This window comes from Neopsephotus bourkii, unplaced genomic scaffold (genome assembly GCF_033783945.1).
Source record: "Neopsephotus bourkii isolate Nb327-2 ecotype Australia unplaced genomic scaffold, CSIRO-AGI_Nbou_v1 NB_741, whole genome shotgun sequence".
Lineage (NCBI taxonomy): Eukaryota > Metazoa > Chordata > Aves > Psittaciformes > Psittacidae > Neopsephotus > Neopsephotus bourkii.
The window spans coordinates 2,336,373-2,351,678 of record NW_026901239.1 but is presented as its reverse complement, the minus strand read 5'-3'; the positions used below and the strand labels follow the sequence as shown (position 1 = coordinate 2,351,678).

General features: G+C 42.6%; 1 protein-coding gene across 1 annotated transcript; it reads left to right on the top strand.

Annotated features, from left to right (window-relative positions):
• The first annotated feature begins 3,420 nt into the window (after nt 1-3,420).
• On the top strand, nt 3,421-14,221 carry DCK (deoxycytidine kinase). The gene is made up of 7 exons (XM_061354673.1): nt 3,421-3,639; nt 4,960-5,078; nt 7,077-7,270; nt 7,837-7,984; nt 9,078-9,193; nt 9,671-9,770; nt 14,008-14,221. Exons 1-7 carry the CDS (start codon nt 3,570-3,572, stop codon nt 14,032-14,034), a joined length of 774 nt encoding a protein of 257 aa, XP_061210657.1. The 5' UTR covers nt 3,421-3,569; the 3' UTR covers nt 14,035-14,221.
• The last annotated feature ends 1,085 nt before the right edge of the window (nt 14,222-15,306 follow it).

The following is a 15,306-nucleotide window of genomic DNA, read 5'->3' as shown; positions in this document are numbered from 1 at the left end:
GAGATAACCTCCATTAGATTTGAAGCTGTCAAGCTGTCTCTTTGGTTTGGTGTCATGTACCAGCAAGAAACTCGAAAAAAAAATAATTCAGAAGTGTTAGGATTTGCTTGGAGTGATACCAGTGCAGTAGCTCTCATTTTTGGCATACTTCTGCTCTGGAAAGTGTTTTTTCTCCTTTAAATAGCCAGTTCTAGAAATTTAGAGGCATCTGATGCAGTTCAGCCAGTCAGAATTAGAATTTCTTAACGCAAAAAATGAGTCTCATGTGGATAGTGTGTTCTTTGGATTTAGTATCTGGCAGTAGAAAACCCTGTTACAGACTAGTTCCTAGGACTGTAATAAAAGCTTGGAGATCATGATTTGCCTGACAGCTGTATGAACACATTGTTTAATTATACGACAACACTTGAAAATAACAATATTGAAGACATGTATGCAGCATTTGGGATTTAGTATTCCTGTGCTGTTTATATTTGCAGCTTTTTGCTTCAGAAAGGTGTGGGACCAGAAGCTGATGCATGTTTACACTCTTGAAGCAAGGGCACATTGAAATGCTAAACGAAAGTTGCCATGATGTACAGATGGAGTCTGGGTGAAGTGAATGTGTTGATAAAATAGTGCATTTATTGGGGGGAGAGGAGAGAGCACCATCTCGCCTCCCACATAAACCCCATAGAAACGAATCCTGAACAAACCCTGCGCTGCTCCAGGCCACGTTAAAGTGGACCATGGTGTCATCAAACTAAAACTGAGCTTTGCTGTCACTGGGAGTGGAAGGTGCTGGTGGGGTTGAGCAAGGCTGGGCTGCCAGTGCTGCCTGAGGCCTTCCTGTGTAAGTGGGTCCTTAAATCCTATGGTTTGTAGTGGTTTCCGGCCACTGGCATCTTGAAGCACATCAGTGACTTCAGTGGTAACTTCAGGAGGTTCATCTACCTCGAGATGGGATGGGGAAGGTGCTGCCAAGCGGGTCAAGTTGAGCCACCACTGCCAGTGGTGGCACTGCTGAGGTGGTGTGGATACATCACGTTCTAGTCTTTCAAACTCAAGGCAGGGATTCAAGTTAATCATGCTCATGAAAATAAACCCGCCATGTTCTGCCATTGCAGGTAGCTGAATGCTGGAGGAAGGGAGAAAACAGGTTTCCATGGGCAGGTGGCCCATCTTCAAGTATCAAGTTTCTTTTACTCCTTACTATGCAATGTAGAGCTTTGGACTTTTGCTTTTACTTTAAGCTAGAGAGGAGCCCTCTCCTTACTCAGTATTTAGGAACTGAATACTCTCCCAGTCTCCCTGACATGCATGCAACAGGTAAGGATACCTGTTTGCTGCTATGGACTTTACTTACCTTCCAGATTTATGACCTTCCCTTTATCTGGAACCACCAGACACAACTTCACTCTAAACACATCCCTTTTGGATAGTTGTTCCTTCTCTCACTGCCCTCTCACCCTTCCTACCTGCTGGAGTGCTCTGTTACTGTATATAAACCACCCTCTTTCCATTGGGCTATTAAAAAGCTGTGGCTCGAACACAGGCTCCTTGCTTTTCTTTCACTAAAAGATTCCCTGTTATGACAGGTCCAGTTTCCTTCACTGTTGATACCAGTTGTTTTTTTCCAAGCTGCACCATTAAAACCACTAGCAGTTTTATGGATGCCCTCATCATTCCCTGGATATCTTCTCTTCTAGGATGAGACTAATACTGATTATTTTAAGTGTTAAATCTTTTGATTTTCCTGCTTTCCAACTCCCTAAAGTGTTCATAGAGTATTGTATTTTTAGGGGAAATTAATTTTTATAGCCACTAAACTATACTCATTATTTTTGTACATTTACAACTTGGAACATTTTCCAGAGATGTGTTGCTGAGAAAACATTTATTTCCAAGGCTTGTGGTACTACTTGGCTGCACTGTGGTGGTGTTACTTAGTACCTAGAGGCACATGCCTTGATGTGCCATGCACGAGAGAGGAGAAGGCAATAAAGTGATTGAGGTTTAAATAAAAGGCCATTTTTGAAGGCAAAAAAGAAATTGGAGATGATGAAAGCAACACTAACCTTTTCTCCTCCTTTAGAATCCTGAAATAGATGGGATAAAATGTGTTGTAAATTACAGAGTGCAAGATGAGAACCCTTACTGTGAGCTAACTGTGCCAATACCGCTTCCGCTGGTAGTCACTGATCAATATTTTAGTTTTAAATAAGAACAGCTTTTAATTACAAAGGAAAAAAGTTGAATGTCTGAAAATCTGCGCCATGTTTATTTGAGAGTTGTAAATATTGTATACAGATTGTTGTATGTGATGGGACAGAATATTTAAATTCTAGCTTTTTTTCAATGACAAGCCCGAGGCTGTTTATAAGAGAAAATAAATAGCTATGTTTGACCATGATTGTCTTGATTTCCTTCTTGAACCTGTTTCTAAATTATCTTCTCCTTGTAGATAGCTGGGTTTTTTTCCTATATGTTGTCCACATACAAACATTATTACACCTACAAATTGGAATTTTGTAATGTGTTGTTGGAATCTGTGAATATTTGTATTGCAGGCAGACACCATAGCAATAAACCAACCTGAGACAGTGCCGTGTTTCATGACCTGAGTCAACCCAGTGGGGATGGAGTTGGTGTGGGATACCAGATCATGGGTCTGGCATGGCTTTACCTTGGCACTGACCCCCCAGGGACATTAGAAAGGTTTGCAGTGCGCTGCCTCAGGTCACCCCTTCTCCCAAAATCCAGACTGCTTTTGGCCATGCTTTGCAGCACAGGCACCTTTTATTATTTCCCCTCCTTTCTTTCTCCCCAAAGCCTCTTAAGACTCTGCCAGTCGCAGCACTCCAGGTTTCCTACAGCCATCCGATTCCCTCTGCCTTCTCCACTCAGGCCTGTACCTCTTGCCAACACCTGATGAGTGGTTTGCGCCATTGGCTTGAAAAGGTGGTGGAAAATCTCACATTTTGTGTTAATGCCCATGTCTTGGGGTTGGGGATGTTTGAGGGCCCGTGCCAGGAGTGGCTGGTACACAGTTTTATACCAGCGTGTGTGCTGCTCCCGACTCCCTTCTATTGATAGGAGGGTTTTTCCCTGTTGAACTTGGACCCTCAGGAGCCAAGATAGCACTATGTTGGGATGGTATTTTGGGAAGCACTTAGTCAAGTGCGGGTTCAGTGGGTGTTTGGGGGTTTTCAACTGTAAACAAGTGCCTCGGTCCCTCTTAAACCCAACCTGCTTGTGACTTCTCATACGTTGCCGCGAGGTACTGAACTCCTGTTACCGTACGGTCTCCTTCCTGTGCCTCCCGCTCTGGCTGCGGCCAGTTGGGTCTGAGCGAAGCGCCGCCCTCGGGCCGCTGCCCGCCCATCGAAGCGCTCCGCTCCTGCCGCAGCTGTGCAGCGCTGGGCTCTGCCGCCTGCCCCGGACCTCGCGGCCACCCGTACGCAGTGCCGCGTGACGCCTCTCGAGCCCGCCGCGCGCCAGATTCGAACGCGGGCGCAAGCGCGGCGGCCGTTATTTCCGGTGGCTGCCTCGCGCGCTACTGTCCCCTCACGCCGCGGCTGCTGCCCGCCATGGCTACTCCTCCCAAGCGCGGGCGGCTGGAGGGCAGGATCAAGAAGATCGCTGTTGAGGGAAACATCGGTGAGTCGGGCCCGCTGCCATCCCTCCCTGCCTTCCTCCTTCCCTTCCTTCTTCCCTTCCTTCTTCCCTTCCTTCTTCCCTCGTTGCTTCCTTTCCTCCTTTCCTCCTCCGAGAGACCTCCCTCCTTCCTCCCTCCTTTCTGCCTCCTCGCCGGACTCTTCCTCACCTTTGCCCTGCGAAAAAGGCGCTTCGTGAGGTAATGAAGTGTGAGTCAGGCCGGCGGGGTGTATTGGGCCACCAAGCCCTCCGGTAACGTTGATAACTTTGTTGGCACCGTAGGCATTAATGAATCGATGCTATAAAAATGGCGGGATGGGGGCCCCGAGGGGAACTTGAGGTTTTGGTTTATTCGCCTCATTAAAGATGCGTTGGAGTCTTGGATGAGGCTTCTCTCACAGCCTTTCTGACTGTAGGGTGGAACACCGGTGTCAATGCAGACTGTTGGGTCAAACTTTTCATGTTCAGGGACTCCTAAGGAGCAGCAGAAGTCTTGCGAAGAGCAGGAATTAGGGGCTGTTCATAAGACACTCTCCTCTGTTTGTTTTGGTGGTTTTGAGGGTCTTTGTTTTGGGTTTTGTTTGGTGCTTGGGGTTTTAGAATTTTTTTGGTTTTATGGGTTGTTTTGGTTTTTTTTTTTTTTTTTGGTAAGAGGATGTGCTTAAAATTGAGGACCTGACTTGGAGGGCTGTCAACTCATTTACTGATCCGCAGTGTGGAAATTGATAGCCCCAGCTGTTGGCCTCTGTCAGCTTCAAGTGTCTCTTTAAATTTTCCTGAGCTTATTGGCAGATTAATGACAGATGAATAACTTGCGTGCTGGAGGAAGTGACTAGTAGCTCACCTTGGTATCTCTATTTGAGAAACCATAATTTCTGCTTTATGTTTCTTTCAACGTTGCTTGCCTTTTTTGTGGGGTTTTAGATTCCTAAAATAACTTGGAAGGCTGTAACTCCATGCCTGAGATGGGACCACTCGATATCCTTAGAAACTTAAGACTTGGTGTTCTAATTGCAGATATAACTTTTTATAATGTACATGATTGAGCTGCCCTGAGACATCTTGTCGTTATTTTGTTGTTGAATTGGCTATTGGTGTGGTATACAACAAAAAAGAAAACCTGATACTTACTGAGTTGGTGATTTGTGGTACTGGGTGGTCTCTGATGCTTGACATCAAGTCAACCATATGAGAGTGTCGGAGACTTCCTTATGGGACTTGAAGCTGGAGTTTTATAATGGTTAAATAATGCCACTCTTCCTTGTGAAAATGGTAAAACATGTGGATTTTAGCTGCTGCTTTTCCTGCATGATTTGTCTACAGCTGCAGGGAAATCGACGTTTGTGGAGATTCTCAAGCAAGCTGATGAGCAGTGGGAAGTTGTTCCTGAGCCTATAGCAAGATGGTGCAATGTTCAGCCGAGCTCTGAAGAGGATTGTGAGGTATGGCACAAGACACTGAGGTTTGCTTTTAAAAACAAAAAACCCTCAGACCCAGTTGTATGTTCTCCTAATTTCAGAAGACCAGTACATGTGATAGATGAAGTCTGTTAGAAAACGTATGTGATAGCAACTTTTTTCCTGATTCTTATTTCAGTATTTGAGTTTCTGTTTTTCAGTTTGCCTGGTGAATTGTAGAATAAATGTTATTCATAGTCAGGATAAGCTGTAAAAGCCTGTTCTATGTATAAAAGCAAAGGATGGAAAAAAGAGAGTACTTAAGTTACTTTTACCAACTGTGAATGAGCAGAGGGTTCTCTACGTGACCTCGAAGGTGTCTCTTAAAATGTCTAGGAAATAACTAACTGCTAAATGGTTTGTAGTGGTGTGTTTTTTAGTCAGCTACCTGTAATTTTGTTGGCAGTCCAGCTCCTACCAAGTTGCCACTGTGCTGGCTGTGTGGAGCTTTTGAAGAACTGTAGATGATTTTCTTTTTTAGCTCTGGCAAAAAGTACAATGTGTTTTGGTGAACTTAAGTGGAAGCTTTTAATGGAGGTGTGACATTCTATGGTGTGGAGTATCCCATTGGCAGCTGGGATCAGCTCTTCTGGCTCTGTTCCTCCCAGCTTCCTGCCCACCCCAGCCTGCTTGCTAGGGGGCACAGTGGGAAAGGGAGAAAGGCTTGAGGACATTATGAATCCTGAAATTAGAGAGGAGACACAAAAAAGTTCCTAAGAACAAGACAATGCTCGGTGTTAAGCTGTTTGTGGATGTGTTTGTGGGTGTCTTACACTCTTTTCTGCCTAGTCAATAGTCTGTAGTGTTCTTGCTGTTGTCTCATTCACACAGTACCAGCAGCAGCTGCCATAGAACAGCACAGGACTGCACACTAGCTTGGTTGTATGAATGCGGTACAGCCCAAACAACAGGCCTTTGTTTTTTCCCCTTTTCCTTCCCCTTCCTTACAAAGGTTCTCTGACTTTGAGCTGCAGAGGTTGCTGTAGCTGTATCTTCTCTGCTTGATGACAGAGTAGGGGAGCATATCCTGGTTAGTGGAACCAGGCTGTGTCCCCTGATTCTAACAGACTTCTGTCCTGTGACACCTGGGACTCTTCCAAGCAGTTCCCAGGCATCTTCGGGCAGTAGAATAGCCCAGGGCCCTGCTGACAGTGCACTGCACTTAGTTGTGTCCTTCTGGAGGCTTCGGAGGTGGTGTGCTGTGAACAGTGCTCTAGGATACTGCTTGGCCAGTGTCAGAGCATGGTGCTGGGCATGTTTGGTTTACTACCACAAGTATCGTTGCAGGGAATTAGAAGCAAGGATGAAACCTGGAATTCCAGAATCTTTTGAAAATATGTCAGTATTTGGATTTAGTGTTAATGTAACAAAAAGATTCAGACAGAAGCAGCTGTCTTTGGTAGACTGGGGTTTTGGTATCCTGAGTCACACAGCTTTCTGTTTCCGTGAGCTTTAGTGGTTCTCTCAAGGTGCTGGATCTCCATTGTTGGCTGAGGAAGATCTTTGCTCTGAAGTCTGTTCTGAATCTCCTAGGTAAGGTGAGAGGTCTGAAGATGCTATGTCAGTAGCTGTTACTGTAGGAAGAGCTCTAATTAGTAGATGGAAGCCAAAATAAGGCCAGTTTTAAGCTCACACTTGCCAGAGTAGGAGCAACATGGAGTTTTCTACCATGTTGTTGACTTTTTGTACTGATAGGATGGGTTTTTTTTACCTTATAAAGAGTGATCAAAGTGTTTTGGTACTTGGGCATGTTGGCATTGTGGATTGCAGAGAATTGCTTATTCAGCTCAGTGTCATGGGAGTTGCTCTGGCATTTATGCCTTGTACTACAAAGAGGGTTGAGAGGTAAATGAAGCAGTTGTAAACCTGAAGTAAACCTGAAGTTGTAAACCTGAACAGCTTTAATGTTGTAGAGCAATTCTGTTTCACCTTAATTGTCCACCTTCTTCACTTAAGGGGGTCTCTGTATTTGTTAACAACCAGGAGCTGACCACATCACAGAAGAGTGGCGGAAATGTGCTTCAGATGATGTATGAAAAACCAGAGAGGTGGTCTTTCACTTTCCAAACATATGCGTGCTTGAGCAGGATCCGGGCTCAGCTCAGGTCCCTTGATGGCAAGCTCAGGGAGGCGGAGAATCCCGTTGTGTTCTTCGAGCGATCTGTCTACAGTGACAGGTACTTTGGACTAGAGTCCTTCAAGTGAAGATCAGAATTCTCCTAAGTAAAACTACTGGTTAGAGGGTTTGTAATTTTGTTGTATATCCTCAATTAACAGGATGTGTAGTTTCTCATTCTTTGAGGGTAGGTTTTTTATGCTTTATGCCTGCATGTTTCTCTTCAAAGAAAGGAGAGGAGCAGGCATCAAGAAAAGTCACAAACAATTTCTTCCTTTGTTACTTACCCTTGTTTTCTTTTATGGTCCTTGATTACAGACATAGCTATTTTGTAGTGCTATACCCTGTGCTTCTGGGTTTGGAAGGTTAGATTTGATAATTAAGAAGGGTAGATTTTATATTTGAGATGCCAGTTTTACTGATCCTTGTGGGCACATTTCTGGCCAGCTCTTATGGACATAGAGGATGAGGATACCAGCTGTTTATTTCCACTCCAAGCATACCTCAAAGAAGTTGCAAAACTACTATGCTCAGCTTCTTCTCTACTTAAAGTGCAGTACTTCAGGCAAACAAAGCAAGAACTGTGTTCAAGCTAACTTCTGTTTCCATACTATTATGTGTTCACAGGTACATCTTTGCAGCCAATTTATATGAATCTGATTGCATGAATGAAACTGAGTGGACTGTTTACCAAGACTGGCACTACTGGATGAATCAGCATTTCGGTCAGAGGTTGGCATTAGATGGCATCATTTATCTCAGAGCCACTCCTGAGGTGTGACTTTACAGAAAACGAGAGTGCATGTTCTGTGCCTTGCCTGTAAATTTTGATCTTTGTTTATGCTTCTATAGGATTTTTTGTTTGTTTGTTTGTTTTTTTAAAGTATAGTGTTTAACTATGATTTAGACCTTTTTTATGATAACAGAATAATGTGCTTGCAGTCATCTCCAGTAAGGTCACAGTTGTGTGTCACTGCATGTCACTGTGTCTTTGTTTTAGGGATTACTTTGGCTGTCTCAGGCAAAGAAACAGTTGAAAAATGCTTGTTGAAATGTGATATTCTTAAAATCTTGAGCTACCCTTATCTTTCGCTGCAACAGTCCTAATGATTCCAGTGTAGTTCAGGTTGCAGTATTCCCCTGACAGCTACAGTGCTTGAGTATGACTAATCAGTCTGGAAATACTTAAAAGAATATTCTTTCAAATGTAGCCTGTGTATTTTAAAATAAAATGTGATGATAATGGTTTTCTAATTATAAAAACAGAATATGTGACAAGAGTAAACTAGAAAATACCACTGGAACTGGAAACTACAGTTTCTCTGAGAGCTTTCTTGTTAGGCTTGCTATTGAGAGCTTTTGTGGTTTTGTTGTTGCTTTTTTTTTTTCTTTTAAATAAAGAACATGTATATAAACAGGAAAATACAACAGTTTTAAACAGTTTTGATTTGCTTATTGAAGCTCTGGATGTGTTCAGGACAGGAACAAATGATATACTACATGGGAAAACTGGTTTCCTAAGAGTGTGAAATATATAATGAGATTTTGTAGTGCCAGTCTGTGCTCTTTTCATGTAATACAAAGGTACCCCTTCCTTTAATAAAAAGCTTACTTGAGACTTTCCTTGTAGTGGAGATATAACAAAATACATTTCCTTGGGTCCCCCTTTGATTTTGACTGTAGTCTGGGCTTCATCAGCTGAACATGGCATAGTGTTTCTGTGCTAGTATTCACGTAAGTTGAATATTTATCTCTGGCAGAGAGTGGCATATCGAACATAGTAGGACGGGTTGGCAAAAGAAACTTTCGCAAACTAGACTTCCTCTGCAAAAACAATAGTTTTTTAAATTATTATCTTTTGCCTTTAGAAATGCTTAAATAGGATTTACTTGCGTGGAAGAGATGAAGAGCAAGAAATTCCCATTGAATATCTGGAGAAGCTTCACTATAAACATGAAAGTTGGCTTCAGCATAGGACACTGCGGTATGGTTTGTTTAATGGTTACTTAAGGATGGATACATCTTTGTAAGGATGTTCCATAATACTTTTTCCACCAGTGAAACTTCAGCTTTTCCTACAATATGTAAAGTTAAACTCTAGGAATGTTTCTATCTGTAGTTCTTTAGTAGTACTGGCTTGACAACATGTTAATTATCACTAGGACGCGCAATGTGCCTTGAGTTCTCTTTACATAGAACTCTGAATAGCAGAGGATTCAGCTGAGCTAATTTCATATGCAGTTAAATTTAACTGTAGATGCTGGGGCAAGAGGATGTTTGAGAATCAATCATGTATCTTAGGTGTCACTGTAAATTCAAGCTGCTTTATATTCAGTTTGTGCCTGTGGTTTATATGTGCAGTTCTCATGGGATTCTTAACAAGGAAAATGATGACAGAGACTTGAACTATGGGTACTTCTTTTCAGCTACTAACATTTTCTGTGTTCCTATCCCAATACAGAACAGATTTTGAGTATCTCCAGGAAATACCTATTTTAACGTTAGATGTTAATGAAGACTTCAAAGGCAAAAAGGACAGATATGATCACATGACTGAAAAGGTAAGATTTAATAAGCAGAACAAACTGATGAGTGAGATTTGTTGCCAGCGTGTCAAAAGGAACTCAGTACACACACATCCTGAAGTGTAGCACTGTTTGAAGTCAAACTAGGCTTAGAACCTGTGGTTCTGTATAGTATTTCCTACATAAAATTTCCATTAAAAAAAAAAGGAAAAAACAAAGGGGAGGAAATGTTTCAGGCATATTTGAGAAGACTTTGACACTAGTAGCTTTGTTTGTAAATAGAATTTCTAATTTAAATATCTGCCAACTGTTGGAAAGTCTTCCTTGTGTTAGGTGTGAAAGTTCTCACCTACAGGACTAGTGAATAAAAGAACTTTGGTTCCAGGTACTGTGAAAGTACAGTACAAAACCAGTACAAGGGGAAACTGAAGGGTGAGTTTTTTGAACCCACAGCTGAATTCTGATCTTAAGCAATGAGCCAGTGGCAAATGATTTTAGTTTTTGTATATGCCTCTAGCTAAAGGAAGGAAAGTATGGGCTGCCCCTGTCCTGGTTCCCATTTCACAGCAAAGGGCAGTACAGCTGATGCAGGCAGGGATCCTTTGCTCTAAAAGTGCACTTCAGTGTATAGCCATCAATTCTAAAATAGTCCTGGAGTTGCATTCGGATAATGAACAGTCTTATAGCCTGCTGCAGTATTTTTAGCCTTCTTTATTAAATTGGAACTATCATGAAAGTTTTTTCCTTCAGTTGTGCTCATGAAAGTCAAAATCCTCAAAATCAGGGTCTGAAACTTGAGGCAGTACTTTTCAAATGTAGCTTTCTAACTTCGTTTGGGATGTAATGCAGAATATTCATCAGAAGCATTTTTTTAGTTTTATTTGAAGGCATGGAAAAAATGCGGTCTATTTGATATACAAAGAATTCAAGGTGAGGTTTGTGTTTCCATTAAGATCTAATCCTTAGCACAAAAAGATGTAATATATATTTTAAAGCTAGGCCAAACCATCAGCATTTTAGCTGTTCAGGTATTTGATATTTGAAGCTTGGTGGAGTTCAGCTGAGGACAACTTGACTTTTATTTGAGTAGTTGCAATGAGTTATGGATCTTAGCGATGGTACATGCACGTATTTCTGCTCTTTGGAAATAAATTGTTTACCTCAGAAGAAGACCAGCTTTGATCTCAGTTGATTCTCTGAGAAGTAGAGCTGCTCATCTGATTAAAACCAGTCTTAATAGTATTTGCTCTTTTAAAGTTTGATACTTGATGGAATGATTGGACATCGCAGTTGTGGAGTGAATGTGCTTCCCACCTGCACCATGAGATAAGGCCAAGCTCATGCACCTGTGTAGGGATTTCAGAGGATTTTACTTGTGCAGGGCTGTCAGGTTATCTGGAAGCAGCCTAAGCCCTGTGTTGGCCTTTTATATTTTTTTGCATTTCTAAGTTTTCAAATTCCAAATGGAGTCCCAGAACTGCTACACCCTTCATGAGGTTGGGTGCTTGGGCCTTCAGTGTATGCTCGTATTCCGTGGGGACCTAAAACCTGGCTGCTTCCTTCTTACCTCTGCTGTGATGCTGACATGCAAAGACCTGTCCTGAAACTGTGCCTAGTGCTAAGCTTCATAGGGTGCTACTGCTTTTGGTCCTTCCCGAAGTGGAGGGGGGCTTTCTCATAATACCTTCCCAGTTAGAGTGCTGGCACAGTTACGTGTTCCCTTCTCTCCAGGAAATCATTCTGACCTCTTATTTTTTTCTGCCTCTTCGAACCCTCAGCTAGGAAAGGAAGGGTCACAGGTGGAGAATGTGATCCAAGATTTGTTTCCATTTCACATCAAGAATTTGGACTAAATGTTTACAGATGAGCTTTGTGTATGAGAGCTCTGCCAAAGGAATAATACCATGTTCTTTAGTACATTGTTGACTCCTTTTCAGGCAGTAGTCTAGCTTGAGAGGACAGAGAAGAAAATGCTCCCAGTTCAGGCTGTATTGCAGCTAGTTGCTAGGATGTTCTTGAAACTGGGAGATAGGAGTTGTATGTTTCTTGGGTCTTGTTATATTTTATAAAAGGTGGTCTGACCCTTGCTGCCACATATTCCTACCCCAAGACTGTAAAGGGAGGGATAATTACCCTTTTGGGAAGGGGGCATGACAAGGCAGCACACGTATCTATGGCAAGAAGCAAGTTCTCTGCATGTTGTCTTCCTGACACCCTTTATAGTGACCTGAATTTAAGATGTTGTCTGAAGTGACCACACACTTAGCAGTGTAATGGTAGCACACTGCCTGGTTTGGATCCTGTTCTCATGCCATTGCATGAATTATTGAAGGTGCTTTGCTGTTTTTTGGTGTTCTCTGTGGGATCAGGGATTTCTGATTCAGGGTTCTAGATAGCTTTTTGTGGGGCACTATTAATTTTTAGGTAGCTGAGCCGTTTGAACCACTCTTCAAGTACTGGAAGTGGAGATCAACAGTACCTGAGCTCTTTATGGAACTGTTCTACAGTATCAGATTTTTTTTCAGGAACTGTGGTTTTGCTGGGTAGTGTTATTTGCTATCCTCAAATTCCAAGGAACATAGTAATTAGTACACTGGGTTGTTCATTGAAGTGAAATGTGACCAGTGTTCTGTGAGCAGTGTTCTGGCAGTGGGTGTGACTTAGTGTTTTCCAAATGCTGCTGTTTTGAGGTGTTCGTTATCTTCCTCATGTTTAGGTTAGACTTGTTTTTAAGATAAATCCATTGTGACATAGGGCAATAGTTCAGGACCATGGAAGGAGCGAGCATCATAGAATCATAGAATAGTTAGGGTTGGAAAGGACCTCAAGATCATCAAGTTGCAACCCCCCTGCCATGGGCAGGGACACCTCGCTCTAAACCATATTACCCAAGGCCTCATCCAACCTGGCCTTGAACACTGCCAGGGATGGAGCATTCACAACTTCCCTGGACAACCCATTCCAGTGCCTCACCACACTAACAGGAAAGAATTTATTCCTTATATCCAATCTAGACTTCCCCTGTTTAAGTTTTAACCCATTACTCCTTGTCCTGTCACTACAGTCCCTAATGAGGAGTCCCTCCCCAGCATCCCTATAGCCCCCCTTCAGATACTGGAAGGCTGCTATGAGGTCTCCACGCAGCCTTCTCTTCTCCAGGCTGAACAGCCACAACTTTCTCAGCTGATCTTCATATGGGAGGTGCTCCAGTCCCCTGATCATTCTCATGGCCCTCCTCGGGACTTATTCCAACAGATCCATGTCCTTTTTATGTTGAGGACACCAGAACTGTACATAGTACTCCAAGTGAGGTCTCACGAGAGCAGGATAAACGGGCAGGATCACCTCCTTCGACCTGCTGGTCACGCTTCTTTTGATGCAGCCCAGAATCTGGTTGGCTTTCTGGGCTGCAAGCGCACACTGAAGCCAGCTCATGTTCAATTTCTCATCAACCAGCACCCCCAAGTCCTTCTCTGCAGGGCTGCTCTGAATCTCTTCTCTGCCCAACCTGTAGCTGTGTCTGGGATTGCTCCAACCCAGGTGTAGGACCTTGCACTTGTCATGGTTCAACTTCATGAGGTTGGCATCAGCCCACCTCACAAGCGTGTCAAGGTCCCTCTGGATGGCATTCCTTCCCTCCAGCATATCAACTGAACCACACAGCTTGGTGTCATCGGCAAACTTGCTGAGGGCGCACTCAATCCCACTGTCCATGTCAGCGACAAAAATGTTAAACAAGACCGGTCCCAACACTGATCCCTGAGGGACACCACTTGTTACTGGTCTCCAGCTGGACATTGAGCCATTGACCACAACTCTTTGCATGTGGCCATCCAGCCAGTTCTTTATCCACCAAGTGGTCCATTCATCAAATTGATGTCTCTCCAATTTAGAGACAAGAATGTCGTGTGGGACAGTGTCGACCGCTTTACACAAATCAGGGTAGATGACATCAACTGCTCTACCCCTGTCCATCAGTTCTGTAGCCCCATCATAGAAGGCCACCAAATTGGTCAGGCAGGATTTCCCCTTGGTGAAGCCATGCTGGCTGTTCACTGAGTGTGTCTCTGTACTTGCTAAATTACAGGTATCATGGCTGAAAAAGTTCTTGATGGACAAGAAATTGCATAGCTGAGCCTAAGATTCTTTTTCCCAGTTCCTATTTCTGTAGGTTGTAGTAAAGCATAAGGCAATGGGGAGGTAAATGTAGTTGCTGTGTATTTCTGTTGATAAATACTTAGTTTGATTGACTGTATTTGTTTCTTTTTTGCAGGTCAAAGAATTTTTGAGCATGTTATAATCCTCTTTGAAGCGCAGGCAGAATCAAACTGTTCCAAACATCTGCACAACCAAAGTCTGAAGTGCAGCTTCTGCTTTTATAGAAGGCCTCTGGAGAGGCAGGACTCAATACTGTTGATTTAATTGTGAGGAACAAACAAGCTTTGTGAATAGGAAATTATTCAATAAATGATTAGGTCTGTTCAATATTTTATGAAGTAACACACACAAATTCTGAAGATACTCAAATTCTAAAAGTTCCCAAATGTTTTGCCTGTTTCTAATTAGACCATTAAGTTCTGGAGTATTTATTTTTTTAAATTTATTTTGGGCCCAATAGCTTAATGTTCAAGAAGGTAGTGGAGTTTTAGATCTCTTGACTTTTTTTTAGTGGAATTGACTTGTAATGGATGTCTCGTTGTTCTGAGGAAGGAAAAAGTAAACCCCATTTTTGCTGCTGTGGGAATTTTAATATAACCCGGAGTTTTAAATTGTAAGGTATAAGAAAGTGTCATTTGACAGTTTTGATAGATGAAATTCTGCACAGAATATACTCAAATAAACCAAATCAGAATGTGGCTAAAATGCTGTAGGTATTGAATGAGGTTTTGATTGTGTGCTGCAAATGAGGCTATTGAGAGGCTTTCCATTGTTCAGGATGTTTTTTCTGTTTTCCCAATGTTTCCCCATCTCTTAATACAACAGAGATGCTTTTGTTGTTGCTAAGTTGTCTTCTCCTGTGGAGGATTACGTTTGCTTGATGAATACCATAAAAGGAAGAACATTTTGCAAAAGGCCTCCATTTGTGAATGACATGTTTCTAACCCTTCCGTTAATCACATTTTGGATGTCAGAGGTGGTTTCCTGATTTTCTTCCAGCTTCTCCATTTGTTCACTGGGCCTTCTAAGTGCCTATGCGAGATCCGGCAATACTGGCAGTAGGCTGTAGGCTGTCCCTGTCCTTTCTCGTCCTCATGTAGCAAGGAGGAGAGGCTTTTGTGGATTACCTGCTGCTCTAGTGCATTGTGTTTTATTGACTGAGCCACTTTTGCTCAGGTGCAGAAAAAACTATACAGGGTACACATCTCAACATGGTGTTTTATGAGCTGCTTTGTTCTGCTTTAAACATTTCTGAATGATTGCACAGTTGGCTTTTGAATGCCAAAGTTGATTGTAAAGCATTTTATTGTTTGCTGTGATACCTGCGTTACCTGCAAATTTGAGATACAATCTCAAATTCCTTTGTGGTTGGTATTATGCTGGTGTGCTCTAACCCTTGACTGAAAAATAAAGG

Coding starts and splice junctions, on each gene's coding strand:
- DCK (XM_061354673.1), top strand. CDS start 3,570: ATGGCTACTCCTCCCAAGCGCGGGCGGCTGGAGGGCAGGATCAAGAAG. Junction 7,271..7,836: donor CGATCTGTCTACAGTGACAG/GTACTTTGGACT, acceptor ATGTGTTCACAG/GTACATCTTTGCAGCCAATT. Junction 9,194..9,670: donor CTTCAGCATAGGACACTGCG/GTATGGTTTGTT, acceptor ATCCCAATACAG/AACAGATTTTGAGTATCTCC.